This window comes from Haliotis cracherodii, unplaced genomic scaffold, assembly GCF_022045235.1.
Source record: "Haliotis cracherodii isolate W230 unplaced genomic scaffold, xgHalCrac1.p SCAF_34, whole genome shotgun sequence".
In the NCBI taxonomy this organism is placed as follows: Eukaryota; Metazoa; Mollusca; class Gastropoda; order Lepetellida; family Haliotidae; genus Haliotis; species Haliotis cracherodii.
In genome coordinates this window covers 1,406,013-1,424,880 of record NW_027266291.1, presented here as the reverse complement: position 1 = coordinate 1,424,880, position 18,868 = coordinate 1,406,013, and the positions used below count along the sequence as shown (strand labels likewise).

General features: G+C 36.8%; 1 protein-coding gene across 6 annotated transcripts in view; it reads left to right on the top strand.

Moving 5' to 3' along the window:
• The window catches only part of LOC139477709 (MAP kinase-activating death domain protein-like), a 218,740-nt gene that overhangs the window by 186,364 nt on the left and 13,508 nt on the right, over positions 1 to 18,868 (top strand). For 4 of the 6 annotated variants that reach the window (XM_071260101.1, XM_071260098.1, XM_071260102.1 and 1 more), the window contains 3 exons: positions 195 to 267; positions 12,721 to 12,767; positions 14,144 to 14,910. In XM_071260101.1, coding sequence (XP_071116202.1) covers positions 195 to 267; positions 12,721 to 12,767; positions 14,144 to 14,296 — 273 coding nt within the window. In that variant the 3' untranslated portion in view covers positions 14,297 to 14,910. Of the gene's footprint in view, positions 1 to 194; positions 268 to 12,720; positions 12,768 to 14,143; positions 14,911 to 18,868 lie in introns of those variants that run through there. The other 2 variants (XM_071260099.1, XM_071260100.1) reach the window with 2 other exon arrangements.

Here is an 18,868-nt window from a genome sequence, read left to right as displayed (position 1 = left end):
TATGTTACGAGTCTGGACTGTGTCATGCATCTTGTGTGCTAGGAAGGCAGTGATCTCTGTTATCTTTGTGTTTTATTTCTCATCACCAACTATACAACAGACCGTCTCATCCACAGCCTTTGTTGTCTTCTCTCTCACTCTAGTAGTCCACTGTTTATTTGATGTTAAGTTGCTCATCCACATTTATATTTCAGTTCTTTATTGAGCTAACTCGTATCAGGAAATGCTTCACACAGAAGGGAGGCATTTTTGTGCTAGAAGAATTTGGTAAGAGATCAAACCAGTTCCAACACACTTTCTTCGATTTCTACATTTCATGTTTTATAATCAACTTCTATTTATATATATCCTTCTCTATCTTGCATGCTTGGTAATTTGGTTTTGAATGCCCTTTATTTTCCTTTGTGTCATTTATCTTGTTCTTATTCTGTCGATTTGGAATATTGGTTTGATACAATATTAAAGATGTTTTATTCATATTGATAGTGTTTTTTCTTCACAATTGTCCCAAAGGTATTGAATATTTTGCTACTTTTCTTGCCTGAGAGAAACAAGGCAGATGAGAGCCTGCAGTGATGTGTGTTGTCAGTGTCTTTGTGTTGTCCTTGTTTTGTCTTCAGTCTATTGTCAATTATTCAGCAAGACACTTGGTACTTAAGACTGTTTATTTCTTTGTGACTCTTGTGAAGAATTATCACCATGGTAAATGGACATCAGTCATGCTTACATGAAGACAAATATCAAACCCTTCACTTTGAGATTTGCATGGTTAACTTAGCTATTATGTAACCTAGTATATGAGTATATGACATAAATATCAACATTGTCAAATCTAAACAATGGATTACCGGGTAGGTATGATGGAGCCGCTTCATGGAGAAATCCATTTTTAGAGTTTAATACAGAAAACTTTGAAATATTGGTTTTTAATATTATCAAGACAAGACTGTTATAGCTCACCTGAACTGTTTGTCTGTCATGTCATGATTGCTATCGTTATTGGTCAACAAAGAATTACTCTTTCAGAAAAGAGCATATATTCTGATTTTTTTATGCCATAGATTTGAGTCCAGCTCACAAGTTTTCAAACCTCATGGCCAACTTTTCCTGGTGTATATGTGTTCTATATTTTCAGATATTTTGAATAAACTATACTTAAAGTTGTTATTTGCTCATTGACAATGCCCTTAAATTCTCTCAAACTATGTTCTGGACTGTGAACTTCTCTTCTGAAATGACTGAATGGATGAAGCTGAAATGTGGTGATCATTAAGGGTGTAAATATTGGTAAAGTTATCATTGCATTGTAATTGTCCATGGCCCAGTGGCAATAGTTCAGAACTTGAAATATCAATAATCAACATTGATGCAGTGCTACACCATCAATAAGTACTGTTCATAAATTACTTTTTCCAAAAAGAGACCTCAGTTGAAAAGCCTTTCAAAAAGCACTCAAAACTGTATGTCAGATAGAACTAAAAGATAATTTCATTTAATCAGTAACAACTTCCCTAGCTTAATAGACCCGTGAAGATCCGGGGTAGAATAAATCTTCAGCAACCCAAGCTTGCTGTAAAAGGCGACTATGCTTGTCGTAAAAGGCGACTAATGGGATCGGGTGGTCAGGCTCGCTGACTTGGTCGATGTTCATGATATTAATCACTGTATTGTCTGGTCCAGACTCGATTATTTACAGACTGCCGTCATATAGCTGGAATATTGCTGAGTGCGGTGTTAAACAACAAAACAAACAAACCAGCCTAGCTAAATATGAAGGTGAACTACGGTGCCGTGGCATTATATTTGTCAGGAAAGTCACTGTTAAAACAGGTATGATCTGGCATATGTCTTTTCCTGTTCTCTTTGACAGTGTTCCTAAGTTCTCTCAAAATGCACTTCCTCACTGTGTGAGCATCATCTCATCAGAAACCACAAGATCGATGAAGCTGAAATTTCACATTCATGTTTCACCCAATGATGACATTCCCATTGTTCAAGAGGTCTGAATTGAAGTGTCAGCTTTACTGAAAAAACTATTATTCAGAAATTCGGTATTTGTTCAGTCACATATTGTCCGGGTTGTTTTGTTTGTGCAATATTTTAAATTTTGACCATGCTCTTAAATTTTGTCAAAGGCATATTTATCTGAGGTAGCTGAACTTTGACATGTATGTGTGTTTTTTATGATGACATCACATTTTGTTCAAGTCATAAGATTTAATTGTTAGTTTTTAGTCCTCAATATTTATGCAGAAATTCTTTAGATATCCATGCTGACAGCAACATTTTTAAAGTGTCTGTCTTACCTGACATTTATACTGTTGACTGCATATTTAAGTGAGTGACAGTCCCGTGGCACTATTCTATAAGTATGCTCACAGAATTCTGAGTGAATACTGTTCTGCCTGACATGTGACATATTGTCATTTTTACCCATTATTCAGCCATTTCTTCTTGTATCATTATGAAATATCCATGCAGTTTATTTATGAAAACTTTTGTTTGTGCATGTTTTTTCTTTTTTTCTTTTATAAACCTTTAAGACTTACTTTTGCCAATTGTCCAGAAAAAGTAGGTGAGTTACGTGGCCTTGTGTCTCTGCTTAGCCAGTAGGCAGTTTTGGGCATTCCCACCAATGATGACACCAGGATTTGTTCAAATGGTTCAGATCCCATTCATAGTATATGTGCAGTTAGTGGTTGTACTTTATTCTCAAAGGCATAAGTAATTGTGACATACAAAGAACAATACAAATCTGTCATCACATGTTACTACGGTAGAAAGAATTATGTCACTGGTAAAGAATGATCCCTGAATGTACAGTATCAGACAGCCCATATGGAGAGTGCTCGTGACATGCAAATGAGTCTAGTGGGCTTAGAGGCAAGTTCACAGTCTGCATTGAATGTGTCCATCTTGTGCATAGATGTAGGCCTAAAAGCTAAGGGAATGGCACCATATATGAGGAAGGAAAAGACAGAACTACTGCATTGTTGGTAGAGGATTTAGATGATGTTGTAAATGTCGCTTCATTTCATAGAACACGTTCGATTGATGACAGATCAGGAGACTCTGCAGGCCATGGTGCTTAACTGACGCCTGCATCACCTTCATTAGAGTAACACCTCACGCACAGAAGAGCCTACTAACAATTGTCCAAGGTATTATAAAAAGGGTGTGAACACACACACAAATTTGATAAATAAATAACTAAATAAATAAATAAATACAGACAGATTGCATTTTGGCCATGACAATGATAAACCAACTTATAGTTTGAGGATTTATTAACTCTAGACAAGCTAAAGCATAAAGACTTCAAATAAACAATGAAAAGTTGGACTCAGCATGAGTATGTCTAACAGGCAAAGTTCAGGATTTTCTCCCAGAATATATATAGCCTTCAGATGATATACAAGTGGAGCGACAAACTGTGGACATCTGAATAGGCAACTTCTGCCCAGGTTATCTCTTCCAAGCGGTTAGTCAAGGCTATTTATTGTGCTTTTTAAGAAGCTTACCGTATATGACCGCGGATAAGCCGACCCTGTAGATAAGCCGAGGTGCTAACTTGACCATTGAAATACGAGAGAAAATGATATGACCCGCAGATAAGCCGAACCAGGAATTGAAAGGCAAAAAACACTGCGAAGTCGGACTGCAAGACATGTGCCGGTACTCGCAGATATTCAAAAATATAAGATGAAAAACGTTTTAATTATATTGAAAAAGTCATTATCATTTCTAATAAAGATTTAACAAACCAGTCATCCACTTTCATAATGTGGGAAGCTGTTTCTCGTGGGTTTTATTAATCTCATAATGATCGTTATATGTTGCCATCAACAACAAGCGCCATTTTGTGAATCGGTGTTTATAGAATTATGAACCCGTGAGAAAATATATCAGCTAGAGCGAAGACTCGCAGTTTGAATTCAGCATCGTAAGCATGGCGTTTTCGTTTCAAACTCATGATGAAAATGTCAGTCAGTAAAAATATACCAACTTTTATAACCCCCTTTACACCACTATTGTATGTTAATCCAATTGAATTAAATAAACTATCATACTGTGAACACATTGAATGACCATCACTTACTCACAGGCTTCTCCAGTTTATTAAACTAATCTCTCGAAAACAAAGGAATTAAGCCCCTACTCCCAACACGATCGCTAAGCACCCACAACACGTTTTAGCATTTTGGCTATAAACGTAAGACCATCATGATAACATGCTATGTTTGCACTTTATAAAGATGTTTTATGTACCATAAAGGCACATGTGGTTTATTAGTTGGCACTTAAACCTGTTGGATTTTAACATTTACTATACATTAGCAATTCATATACAAGGGATGTCCTCAATATGGAACCTTGTCACACCAGGGTAGCACATTACCTTTGTTCTACAGCACAACTCCACCAACATGGTCTGACGTTATCGTGCTGGAGTGTCACTCCAGGCCTTTCTGCAGCAAAAATTGTAAAACATATGTTTGCAAAATCTCATCTTGCATCATTCTATTTCATACAATCGAAATCATGCAAGTCTTTCCAGTAGCCCTTATACCACCCTAGATCATAATGCCACCACCTCCAAAACGACGGATAACAGTTGACATAACTTAAAGTTCAGCTCAATGTGTGTAGACATGTGTCTTGTCATCGGATCAATGACATACAGGGATCATTTTTGAAGAGGTACTTTCTCCACTGATTTGCTGTCTGCTTCATTGGTGATGTCAACATTTATGTTCTGTCATCAGGATTGGCCACTGTTGCCAGAGCTGCCATCTGGAACCTGTGTCGAACCATGATTCGAATCCATATGTCCCAACGGGGGCTTGTCACTGGGGGCAGCCAGTACAGTGACATTATGTGACATTTTTGTCCTGTTAATAACGTTGCCATAAGTGCCACATGGTGTTCCAGTGAATATTGATTTGACATGTGGGGTCAAGCTTTGGGGTACATTCCTGTGGCCTGCCCTCTGTCATTTTCACTTTGGCATGTTGAAACCTAGGAGTAATCTGCACTTCCAAAGATTGCTTAGTTTGGCAGTGATATAAGATATAAGATTGGATATCTTATGTATTTCAAGCAATTTCTTCTGAATATTTAGAAAATGTTATTTCTTGCAAAAAGAACATGCAGTATCAGCAACATTTGGTTAGTTACATTTCTTCAAGCTTTTTTCATAAATCTTCTCACTTGTTCAAATCCAAAAATGCATATAAGGTTTGTAAGTGAAAAAAAGACCACCTCACAATAACTTTTGCATTGGAGCATATAAGTTCTCACAAAAGGCATTGCTTGTGTGACCATTGTCATGCATTGTAAACATCTTCTCCCCGGTAACCTCAGGACCAGTGAATCTGAAGCTTAACATGCTTCTTCCCACCAGTGATAACACACTTATTTGTTTAGAAGATGAATATCAAACTTTCCATATCGTTGCCAACTTGCCACAGCTGCCATATTGAAGATATTAACAACATGTGTACTGGTAAACCAGGATAAGTTGAGTTGAGACCTGACAATTAACCCTGTATGACTGTATGAGTTCCTCCCATTGGTGTGTACCATTGTGAAGGAAGGGGCAGCAGGTGGTCCGCAGTGATGGATATGTGCGTGTTCTGTTTCGGCTAGCGAGTTCTAGTGGCGAGTTCAGTTGCACATAATAATAAGTTCTGATGTGAGGTACCTGATGACTGTGAATTGGGATTTGATCACTGGACGATATCGTGACTTACTTGGGCAAATTCAGTTCAGTTGCAATACAAGCTTTTTACATGATGCTTGAGATATATTTGTACATTCTTTCTCCATGTAATTTATGACATAGGCCAATTCTCGAGCCTGAAAATGTATGATTTGGCCATGTTCATTTGTTTGTAATTAATTTTTATCAAACAACTCTTTAAGAATACTTGTATCAACTTGTCACACCAACCTCTTAATAGTCTTATGAGCAACATCTGTGTCCACAGGTTCAAAGTCAGTTATACGTCATGACGTGCCTGAGCACAACATGCGTACACAATCTCTACCTGTGACCAACCAAATGTTTTCCCAAATTCTGTGCACCACCTACTTGTCTCAAATGCGTTTTTTAAATTGATTCAACTTAGCCTGCAATACCAGTAGTTAGTTTGTAGTTGGATTCAACATTTTTTTTTTGGAATGCCATATATTTTGGTGTATAATGCACACTTGAGTATAAGTGCACCCCTTACCCCATTCTTGGGTACAAGTCTCTGGGAAAATATTCGCATATTGTGAGCAGTCAAAAACTAGCTCAGGGGGATGAACAAGAGATAACAAAGTCAATAAAAATGTTAATTTTGTGATAAAACATCAACAGACATAATGATTTCTATGCCTTTTTGTATTTCCTGTTACACAAGGTTGGCATTGTTTTATATGCAGATGTTATGATAATGTGTAATTTGTCTCCTTAATAAGCCAGAAAAAGTCAATCGCAAAAACAACATGTTGATATTTAAGTGTCCAACAACAATTAGTGCAATCTGCTGATCAGTTCAAACATGATTACTGAAATTTTTGTAAAGAATATTGAATGTATAGATATTTGCATAAGATTTAATGAAACAGAAAACAAACATAAGGCCAGATATGCAATGAACACTTTTTATAACATAATAGTGTAACAACAGGATTAACATGCATACCTCAGTACGAATTTGTAGACATGCTCACTGTTATGTCTTTGCATTGGGAAAAATGCACATCTAACTCCACGCAACTGTATTGTGTACAGTGCACACTTCCCCAACAAGTGAATAGGGTATTTTTAATTCAACCTTGATTTCACATTTGCACTTCGAGCATACTAAAGCAGAAACTTCTTACTGAGCTGTTTTATTTCAAAATGTCATGGAATTTGGTCTCTGTATAGTTAGTAGTAGGGCTCAACACTTATGTTTAACGTTGTGTGATGTATTATTAATTTTGACCTTGATATGACTTGAATCTGGACCATGCTCTGAACTTCACTCAAAATGCAATTTTAGTTTCATACACATCAAATTGTCACAAGAGGTTCAAATATTTGCTTTAGAAAATGGGGATTATTGTAGTTCTTTATTCAAACAGTTTACACATTTTGTGTATTTAATAAACAGTTAATCATTACTTAACTACCTGAGATCATTCATACTGTAAAACTATTTTTATCCCCCGCCCAACATCCGTACGTCATGTTTCATTTGCGGAGATGGACTTAGGTTCTGTGAGGGTAGAGTTCGTTTCCGGAGCATAACTCATAAACCGTTCAATATTTTTTCATGAAACTTTGCAGGTTTGTCAGGTACATGCTAAACTGGTGCCTTTTGCTATTTAGAAATTTTAGAATTTTTTATTTTTTTACGTTTCCATGGCAGCAAGATAGACTTAGGTTCCAAACTCTTCTTTTTTTTACAATTTCCATGACAAGTTCCACCTCGCTTAAAAAAGGTTAGGGTTTGTTTAGATTTAATTATGTCATAAATTCTGCAACAGGGGCGGGGAATATAGTCACGTTAGTGGCAAACTCTTGTTAAACCAGTCTTAATGCCAAATTTTAAGCCACTGAAAAAGACCATTTGAAATGCAACCAACATCATTTGGTACAGTCTGACCTGTATATTCATGTCCTTTCTCAACCAAATTAAAAACAAACCAATATGAAAAGGTTTATGCTGATACGTAGTTTGGTGTGGTCTGTCCAAGAAAAAACCTGTTTTGTCACCAGAAAAAAAATGACCAAGTTTGTATCAGACTTGGACTCATGCTTTGAGGGTCAATTGTCTGATGTGTTTGATCAAACTTGGCTTAATTTTCGGTAACCTTCCTTAGTTTCATTAAACTTAGTTTTTGTGCCATCAACAGCATGATTGACCTCATAAAATAGTAAAGTATCTTTTCTCACCATGATTTTGTGAATTGATTTTGACAATTGTTTTTACATGACATATGCACAGAAAAAATGTATCAACCACAACAGTGGGGCTATGTAAAGTCATTGTCACCTGAAATCATTTATTGCCTTTAACTAGGGTTACAATAAAGGTAGACTTTGTTTACAGAGCACAGCTCTTAAACCGTTCAATATTTTTTAATAAATATGTTACACACATCAGGCATGCTCTGAACTGGTACCTTTTGCTATTCAGGAATGTGAAACAAAACCAAATATACTTTTGCATTTTTACAGCTAAATGACAGGGTAACTAACTCACTGTACAATTTGTCCTTGTGAAACCTTGTATACACAACTTGTGTGTTGTGCTATTCAGGAGTTATATTTTTATTTTTAGATATAGAATTAATACATTTTAAAAACGTTTGACATCAAAATAAGTTGAAATGAGGGTCTCATCAGATATTATGTATAAGAGCTGAGACGGGTAGGTACTGAGTTGGACCCGGGTACATAAAGGACTACCCGGACTTAGTGGTTAGTCATGTGATATATAAAAGATGAATCTTGGCAAAACTGATCATCAAGGTTGAAATTAAAGTGTCAAATGTTCTTGAAGTGAAACAAAACACTAGCCTCTGAGAAAATGGCATCACAAGTCAGTATCTCATGTGTCCGCCATGTGCATTGATAACTGCCATGCAATGTTGATACATGGAGTGGATGAGGTGGTTGATGAAGGCCATAGGCACTTGAGCCCCCACTCTCAGGAAAGCCTGACGCTATTCAGCTGCAGTTGTCGGCCTTGGTCGGACTTCATTTAGCCATCTTTGAATCTCGTCCAACAGGTGCTCAATGGGATTTAAATCGGGACTGAGGGTAGGCCACTTCATGGTTCTGATGCCATTCTGCTGGAGGAAGTCTCTTGTTGGTCTCGCAGTGTGTGCACGGGTGAGTGGTCTCAAGACTTGATCATTGTACCGAGCTGCTGTGATACCATTGCTCTCCCAGGACCGATGTTCTGGAAGACCACAGGGCCGACCCTCTAAACGACCAATTCCACCCCACACCATGATGCTCGGACAACCCCACGAGTCTCTCTCAACAACACGAGTCTCTCTCAACAACACAAGCATCCGAATAACATTCCCCACAGTGTCACCAGACTCTCTCTCTCTGCCATCTGCTGTTGAGATACATTAACAGCGCTCGTCTGAGAAGAGGACTCTTCTCCACTGCTGTTGGCGCCAATGCTGGTGCTATGTTGCCCACTGAAAACGGTCCCTGCGATGACGTGTCAGAATGGGTCCTTGGTGTGGCCCGTGACAGTGGAGGTGTCTGTTCGTCAATTGTCGACGCATGTTGTCCGCACTTATGTGTTTCGGTGTGTCCCCATGGTCTGTCAAGTAGTTTCCTAAGCAGTAACAAAGCCATCTTGAAGATGCTGTCGCACAATATGACGATCCTGAATCGGGTGGTGACCCTTGGTCTTCCACTACGTGGTTGGTCATCTGTAGTTTTGGTGGTCTGGTACCGTTGCTGGAGCCTGTATATGGACCTTACCTGGACTTTGAAATGCATTAGCTACTTGCCGGGCGGTTTGTCCAGCTTGCAATCGTCCAAGGGCTTGGTGTTGCTGATTTCTTGTCAATCTTGGCATGTGGTAGCAATTCAATAATGAATGAATGTTATCTGATCTCGTGGATTTTCATAGGGCTGTGGCCGTTGCCGTTGCCGTGATGCGTTTGGGCGATCGGTTTTATTGTCATCTGCTTTGGTTTTTTTATCATCAAATTTCATTTTTTCGGACAAAGTAATGCTAAATTTTAGAAACTTTGACAAAAATTTCCCAGATATTTAAATGACAACTTTTCATGCAATGTTACTTGTATATTATATGTTGTTTTGGTACCAAATATATAACTGTTGAAAGCTACTATTACTAATTCATGTTGCTGAAAAGTATAAAATATGAGGTTGCTGCTGACAAACCGTAAAGCATAATAATTGCAGTGAACAGGGATTCAAGTCCACAATCAGGCTTCTGGTGTGTCTGAGGGGCACATCTCTGACTTTCATATTTGGGTTGCTATAGGAATTGAACTTTCTTATTCAAAGATGTACTGTGTTAGGCAAATTGTAAGTGAGTCATTCAAGTGAGTCCTAGCTAGTAGCACTGGTACAAACTTACTTCTTTTCCCCTTTTGCCTGTGCAAAAATAATGCAAATGAACAGCCATTATGACAGGTGTTACATCTCAGACATGTTCTCTGCCAAACGACAATGGAGAGGGTTCGCCATACTTGTCAATTGTTGTGAGGCGCTTCATGGGGCTGCACATACACCAGCCACTAGCTACTTCCGACATTGAGAAACATAGCAGTGAAAAACACATAAAAATCGGAGATGCAAAGTTCTGCCATTTACAAGACTTCCAAGAGTGCTGTGGATTTCCAAGGTAAAATATTGGACAGATATGTTTTTAGAGTACAACATCTAATGTGCCACCTCAGTATAATTATAAGTCAAGGAATACTTGTTCTGTAATGTGATGCTGACTGTAGATAGGGTTACAGCATAGTTTTCAGGGCAAATGTTTTTAGATTGAATATCTCTAAAAAACAACTTCCACTGAAAATGTAAACTTCTTTGTTTAGTAATACAGATATTGTTTTTAACGTAAAAGACAGCAAGTAATTCTGCAATTCTACACAAGTATTTCAGACCAAGTGAGGTATTTGATTTTGTAGATATATGTTTACATATATAAAGTTTATGAAATTCATCTCTCGATTGCATTGACTAAAAATGATTAACATATTATTGAGGAAATTCCAATTATAAGTGATCCATTTATGTTTTGCACATACATTTACCATTATTCTCTCGCATCTGGATCTGCATTCCATAATGAAAGTATTTGTAATAAAAGTTTATGTGTGCATATTTTTCAAACCTCCTGCAAATGTTCACATGTATGTTAGATATTCCGTTTTTGATATTTTTTCTTCAACATTTGTGCAACCTACGACTTAAAAACTACTTCATGGATTCTTTTCCATTTTGGGTTACAGTTTCTGTACCTGTTTCTGTAGGAGAGGTGCAGTGCAAAATTTGTTTTCAATATTTGAATTTCCCGAAACAAATACAGCTTTTTTAAAAGAAAACTATTTCACGAATTCCTTTAAAATTAAGGGAACAGCTTCCATCATAATAAGAGCGATGCAGTGCAAAGTTTAATTTTGATATGTGTGTTTTCTGATAATAAATATGATTTTTTCATGTTTTAAACTTAGAATTTTTTTACTTCAACATTTGTGGAGCCTATAGCTTAAAAACTTCTTTTTTTTATACCAATAGGAGTAGTGCAGTGCAAAGTTTGATTTCAATAAGAGGATTTTCTGAGAAAATATATTTTTCATGTTTTGAACTTAGAAATATGTTGGAGTCGGAAGTCGGGGGTTATGAGTGAGCTCACTTTTTGTCTTGTTTCCCATTGTATTTTTCATAATCTTAAAACCTTAACCTTGTTTTGGTTTTACTAGACACACATCAACTCATCACTGTTCCCACTTCTAAATGCCTCTCAAAGAAGAATCACATAAACCTGTTTGATCAAATTTAACTGTTAATAAATAGGCGAGTTTCCTCCGCTTCTCCTGTTCTAATACAGCAGTAGGAAAACTCCCTCTGTTGTTTCAACGAAGAATGGAAGTTTCGGCTGGTAGAAGTTTTGGGGGACAACACATGAGACTGGAATTTGAGTTTGCTTCAACATTAAGTGTGTCCGCGGCAAGACATTTATGTCTTGTTTCAGGTTGTTATGGAGATGTATTTCTTGAAACTGAAGGTAAAGATATAATACTGGAAATAAATGTGGCATGCAGTGATTTCTGGGGCCTTCTTGAAATTGTGGTGGAAGGGTCTTGTTCTATTTCTTGCAAGTACATGTACTTACAAACCCTATTTTTTAAACATAGACCCATTAAATGGTCTCTGGTTTAAACAGAAAGCTTAAGGAAGGTGTTTATGTTTGTATTACCTTCTTGTTTAACACTGGTTTAAGGATATGGAAGAAAAGATTGTTTCAACTCATCAAATATTCAATTTTATAATGTAGTTATACTGTTTGACAATAATGATGTTTTGAATGGAATCATATCTCTTCTATTCTTTGTACCTTTATTCAGCCCATATGTCTGTTGAAGACAGATCAAGGTTTACTTTACAGTTATTTTTGTGTCAATTCTCTAGATAAAGATCTATGGATATCATAAGACAATAATTGGTCATTCATAAAACTAAGTTTTTATGGCTTTTGGAGGTGCTGTTTTGGTTTGCAGTATATGCTATATTTCTCTGACATTATTCTCATCATGCTGTAAATGACACAATTCCCTCTTCTCCCAACTTAACCCCATCATCAGAGGTTTACATTCCAGTGCGCATGTCTTGTAAATATTACCCTGCCAGCTCAAGCAATATTTGTGATAATGGAGTACTACTTTATTACAAATCCACACTTACAAAACATATATTAACACTATTTTACATACCACTTAGGATGCCTTTTTAGTTTGCTTAAATGAAATGTGCTTGATTTTTAGCATTTACATTGAGGTTTGACAGAGCCATCAACAGTCAATCCCAGACAGGATAATGTACTCTCTGGTACATCAGGATGTTTAACTTCTCTTTCATCTTTTATATTCGTAAATTCCTATTTTCATATTGCTTTCCATTTTCTACCATTTGTAGACATTGTAGACGTTGTTTATAATGGTTGGTTGATTTTTCAGATCCCAAAACTAAACAAGTAATCCAGCACAAATTCAAATCCAGCATGGTAAGTGACGGTGTCCTTGAACATCAAACAGTGTACTTATTTGCTATGTCATTTCTGTGTGCATTGCTTTGCTCATCATGTTAATACATGTGTGTGGAGTACATTTTGGAGACTCACCCCTTTTCCGAATGATGCAGAATTTAGGGCAACATTTTGTTTTATTTTACAATTCACTGATACCCTTTTGAATAGCCATAGCAACAACACTGATTTGTTCTGGTTACTTTTGTCAGAAATATGGCACTATTGTTCAGGGCATAATGATTTAATGTCTAGATACTGATACAAGTTTCATAGAGATTGCCAAAGTGCTTGAAATTAGGGTATAATAAGGCACTTGAATTTCAAGAGACAGACATGGCACAGCTCATCTAAATGAATAGGATAAACGTTACCACCAAGAATTATTTCTTACCGGTACATTGTTTCATTCTACATGGTCATGCAATGCATGGAATGAATTAGTATGCTTTTAGGCATTAAAATATTGTAGATCATTGCAGTAAGCTACATAATTCATGAGCTGTTGTTCATATAGATTTGTTCATGTTCTTGAAATTTGTTGGAATTTTTGTCTCACAAAATTTAGATGATCACATACAAGTAACATATGACAGAAACACATCAGTGTTCATCTTTTCTTTGGGTGAAATTTTCCTAGACACTCTAAAATGGAAAGTCTCTTCAATGTCATTATTGTTGCAACTGAAAGTATCATGTGAAGATTACTATCGTCAATAGAATTCTCATCAAACAGACCTTTGTTGAATATGTTTTCTGTATCTATTGGTAGTTTTCAAGTAGGATTATGCTTCATATTTTGTGTCTTTCTTTGAATTTTCTTTTGGTGTGTGTAAAATATAATCCATCTCTTTTGTGTCTGTAGAAACATACTTGTGTGGCTTTTGTCTTTGTTTGGGGCATTTTGTTTTCACATTTTGCAGCCTTTGTGTAAGTTTTGCCCCTTGCTGCATACATTTCCCAAAAATCGATTCATGTTTATAAAATAATACTCAGAGAAGAAATAAGCTGAAATGTTATGGCGCAAATATGCACTGGTCAATGTATTGATAAATGTTAAAATGGAAATTCTTAAGAACCTAGACATCATTGGATGCATGTGAAAAAAGATGCATAAACCCGAAGATTATTCTTTTTGGAAATCGATGTTCTTCTGAAAAACTGTAGAGTTGATGTGTTTAGAGTTAAAAGTTATAGATGCACAAGACAAAAACTCTAAAGTATGTATATTTGCAAATTCTGCAAATACTTTAAAGAATGAAATGGTGTGCAACAACCATTGTTAGAATGTCCTGAAGTCCTAAAGATGAGTTACCTGAGTTAATGATTATGCATGAATTTCTTGTTTTTATTAGGCCAACGAGGCTGCACTCATGATGCATAGGATATTTTCTGTGCAATACGCCAAGTTACGAGCCAAGGCCTTACTTTTACCTGATGAAAATGGAAACAGTACGCACGTCCTCTTTACCATCTGCTTCCATAGCTTTACATGCCTGATTTATTAACCTTCGTTCCTGGGTGCGCTACCCTCACCTAACCTGGCCTTGCTTACAAGTTTAGCTAGCATTGTTGTTTTTTTTCAACCAAATGCTGGTAGTTCACTAGTAGATCACTCATTGTTTTAGATTTCAGCAACTAACACATTGTATTTACAATTCGATTTGCCTGACTTTGTGTTTGCAGTAGACATTTTTATTTGGAAATGTGTTCACTTGTTGGCCTTGATTTTAGTCAAGATTGAAAACATAAGTAAACTCAGTTACCATTTATTCAAAATGCATCTGATGTTATCAGTACATTAGCAAGTTCACCAAATGTAATTCTTTGGGGGTAATAAATTACCTGTAGACTATGTATGGTGAGGGAATGAGCCATATTACCTTAACCTATCCCTTGGTTTAAATCTGTGTTCCTGTCTGTGATTTCCAGATGGTTTCCAACACACATACATCACTTGGTGGACATTATCTATGTTACCCTACTTACTACTAATACAATTAACATATCTCAACTCGCCTCACAATAGCCAAAAGTTTTATTGTACATACCATGTAAAGAGAATCAGCAGCAATCATTTACTGGTGACCTGCATGTCTCCAGGCATCATCCTCTTCTTATTTTAGCTACAGTGATGCACACTTGGTGACACTCAGCCTCACCATTAACTGTGCAATTTGTCTATACTGGACTGTTACTGAAATTATTGTTTTGTTTAAACAGTCTGAATTAGTGAGAATTAAGCAGTAGTTGCATCCCTTGCTGTTATGCAATATTGAAGAAAACTATCCATTATAATCATTATAAGTGGTGGTTCCTTGTATCTTCCAAGGATGTTTACAAATTAATTGATCCCCAAATTTCGATCCCAAACTAGTAATTAAACTGCCTGAGATATAAACACAAGCAAAACTTGGCCCTCAGTCATACTTCACTTAGCTCATCTCAGTCCAATAGTGATGTCCCATTTGTTGCACGTCCTATTTGCACTCTTGATGAATTCACCCCATTCCTCTGCCTCTTACCAAAAAATGGAATGAATCTTGTGAACATATTTTGTTACATACATGTTTATGTTTTATATGTTCATAAAAATTACTTAGTTTTATAGGATTTGTTTCTTACAACAGAAAATAAACACTTTTTTTCCATATATAAATATGAAAATCATAATCTATTATTGATTTCTTGTTGCTTAGAACTTGAATAAAATTATTAAACATTTCACATGTTCATAGAAATAGACTTAATTTTATACACTGAAACTGAGTGTATATACTACACACTGAAACAACAGAAAAATACAACTTGAAGAATTAATTTGGGGCTCCATTCGATATTTCTTTTTGTTGGATTAACTAGGTTGCCTTATATTGAGGTTGATTCGCATGCTCCCACGTTTGGTTATACAGAAAACAAATACATTGAACCAAAATCCTTCATATCTTTGTCTCACTTGGCATTACATCATTAATACATCCTGCAAAACATCAAAGAATAGAGGAAATCATTTGTTTCAGTCATCTATCAGAATGTACTCAATATCTGTAGCATTAACTTTTTGGGTGGTATAATGAGGTATATGACATGTTTTGTGATTTTATGAATATATTTAAGAGGGAAGTGGAATATGTTTAAGTATCGAAACTTTATAACTGGTGGTTCAAGAGAGTAAAAAATCAAAAACATGAAGACATTGCATTCTGGAAAAAAATAAAATTGAATTAAATATGGCTTTCAAGCTGTTTGACATATGACCCAAATCAAAGAACATAAAGATCTGATGATGCAGATACTTGCAAGTTTGACAGATATGAAAGATTATTTAATGTTCTGCCCTTTTCCCTTAGACCTATGACTCCATTAGAAAGTATTGGACAACTGATTCTTGAGTAACAGTTGCCACAAAATTATTTCGTAAAACATTTATGGGGGGAAATCAGAGCAAAAGTCAAATCCAATATTGTAACCACAAAAAGACATTTTCAGAAATGTTAAAGATTTTTTTTAAATAGGTTATGTGTAGACAACTTGTGGAAAGTTTAAAGGTATCTCAACTGGTAGATTCAGAGAAGAGATACTATCACTTGAGGTACTTTCAAACTTTCCACTTACCCTAAAAAACGACAAATGCACTCTAAAAATCTTGAATCTAATATAGCTGCCACATCACTATCTTGACACACAACCAAGAAAAACAGTTGTTCATGATCTCATTTGGATGAATGCTGCCAAGTTTTAAGGCTCTCTGATTAACCAATTATTTATTAATCCTTTCTATTATATCTATCATTTAAGGTGACACATGTTACATCAGGAACTGACATGCTGAGTTTGATCAGGTTGCATGTGACCTTGCTGAACGCCTCCATATTTCCGTGATATTCTGTCCCCGAGCTTCATGCAGTCTTCTGTTGTGATGTAGGTTTTCTGTTTTCCTGACATCAATTCTTTGCAGAATGGTCATTCCTCAATGACCATGTTCAGGCTTGCAGACAATACTGTGCCATCACATACACAATAGTAATAAAAAGTAGTTTTGATTTAAGGTGTATGGAGACAATTTGTGGAAAGTGTGGTAGATTCAGGAACTCACACCTTAATGTTAAATGGCACAGCAAAGACCTTCAATTCAAAAGGTCTATTATACTGTAAGACCAATGGCCAAAGTCAAAGCTTGATTAACAAGTTGGAGATATTATCTCGGTCTTGAGTAGACATGGACTGTTCCATTCAGCTTCAGTCTTTCTTCCTGCATCAAGCTGACACACTGTGATATGACTGAAATACAAGGGGTGGCTGAAAAGTTCTGAGCCAAACAACAAAGGATGGATAGTTTACGCGTTTTTAGTACAATTATTTACTTGCTTACAGGCTGCATTTGAACCAAATACACAGGCCTGCAGCATATTTAACTAGGTATAAGTTGTTGATGAAAATGGACAAAATCTCACTGTTATCAAGTGTCTCCAATAGCCATCTATGTGAACATGGTGTCAACTTTACATGATGATGCTCTTTCCTTTGACACTGTTAAGTGATAGGCAGTGGAGTTGAAGAGGGGAAGAGAGAGCCTTGAAGATGGTCCTGCACCTGGAAGTGATCAACAGCCCCCACTGAGGAAAGTGTTGATAAAATGCATGAAATGATTATTGATGATCACCACATGCCACATAGCCAATGCAGTAGGCATCTCTCATGACTGAGAATGTGGTGAGGAATGAACTGGGATTGACAAAGGTTTCAGTACACTGGATTCGAAGGCTCCTGACTTGTGATCATAAATGCTCCAGGTTCATCTTTCAACATGAGTATTTTTTGTTGTTTTGACGGAGACCCAGCCTATATTATTGAGCAATTTATAACCAAACCCACTGAGTCTCACCTGATCTGTCCTGTCTCCTTTAACTTATGTGTCAATTCTTTAAATGGCCATTACCATTAACTTGACACACGTTATATCTTGGAGCTTTATAAGGTTGCTCTAGGGAAGATACTACAAGGTCTCATTCCAATGATACAGATTATGAAGGCTTATCTACCCATGGGGGTAATGGATCTATGATCCTCTTACCCACAGAAGACCAGCACTCCAGTTCACGTGACAAAAGATATGCCATCAGAGTGGAGGCTGAAGTCCATGTCTGACCCTAAGCTTATGCATCTCAGGACAAGGCTCATGCACCACAGAATTGTCAGCAAAGTGGAAAGTTCCCAAGGCCTACTGACTTGATAGTTTGAGGCATGCTGTGTGATCCCATGCTGCTGCTGTGTCTAGGAAGCGTGGACCTTAAGCCACCATTACGTATGTCACCTCTGACGACTGATCTAGCAGTCATCGTTATTCGGCACACAGCACGTGCCAGCCGAGCCTCAAGCAGGCAAATAGGAGCAGAACACCCCTACCTGATCATGGCTTACACATACAAAGATTTACTGGATTCACTGGATTTATAGCCATTTATTACAAATGATCCTGCACCTCAGCTGATACAGTGCATGGGGATTGTTGAACCAGTCTGTACAATGGAAAGTTTACCATTTCCTTCCTTCATTGTGAAATGGTTCCCTGAAGAATTCTAATCAGTGAATGACAGATTACTCCTCACTCTTAACAGGTACATGTACAAGACACATGACTGTCCTTTTCCTCTGTCTCCTTCCATTGATAATGATTTCTATCAACTGGTCAAATCTCTTTCATCCAGAATGCACATGTCAATGAGCAAATTGTAGTATTTGGAAACAGTGAATAAGCAGATGATAAATATCAGCATGTACATATATATAACTGGTTCACGGCAAGAGTCTAGCATGTCCTACATTCCTTTCATGGGGAATATTGGAGCTTCCCTGTTCTCCTATAACAAGTACGCAATCAGATTTCTGAGCCTCTGAGATGGTCTGTTCTATTTCAACCTGTCACAGCGCCAGAATTCTTTAATAAAGCATACAGTCTTCTTCAGCCTCCCTTGAGACCTGGAGACCGCATGTGCCCACAAAGTTGTTATTCATGTCAGTTCTCTATCCCTCTAATGCTGTGGTATAACTAAAATACTGTTAAAGGCAGTGTTAAGCCC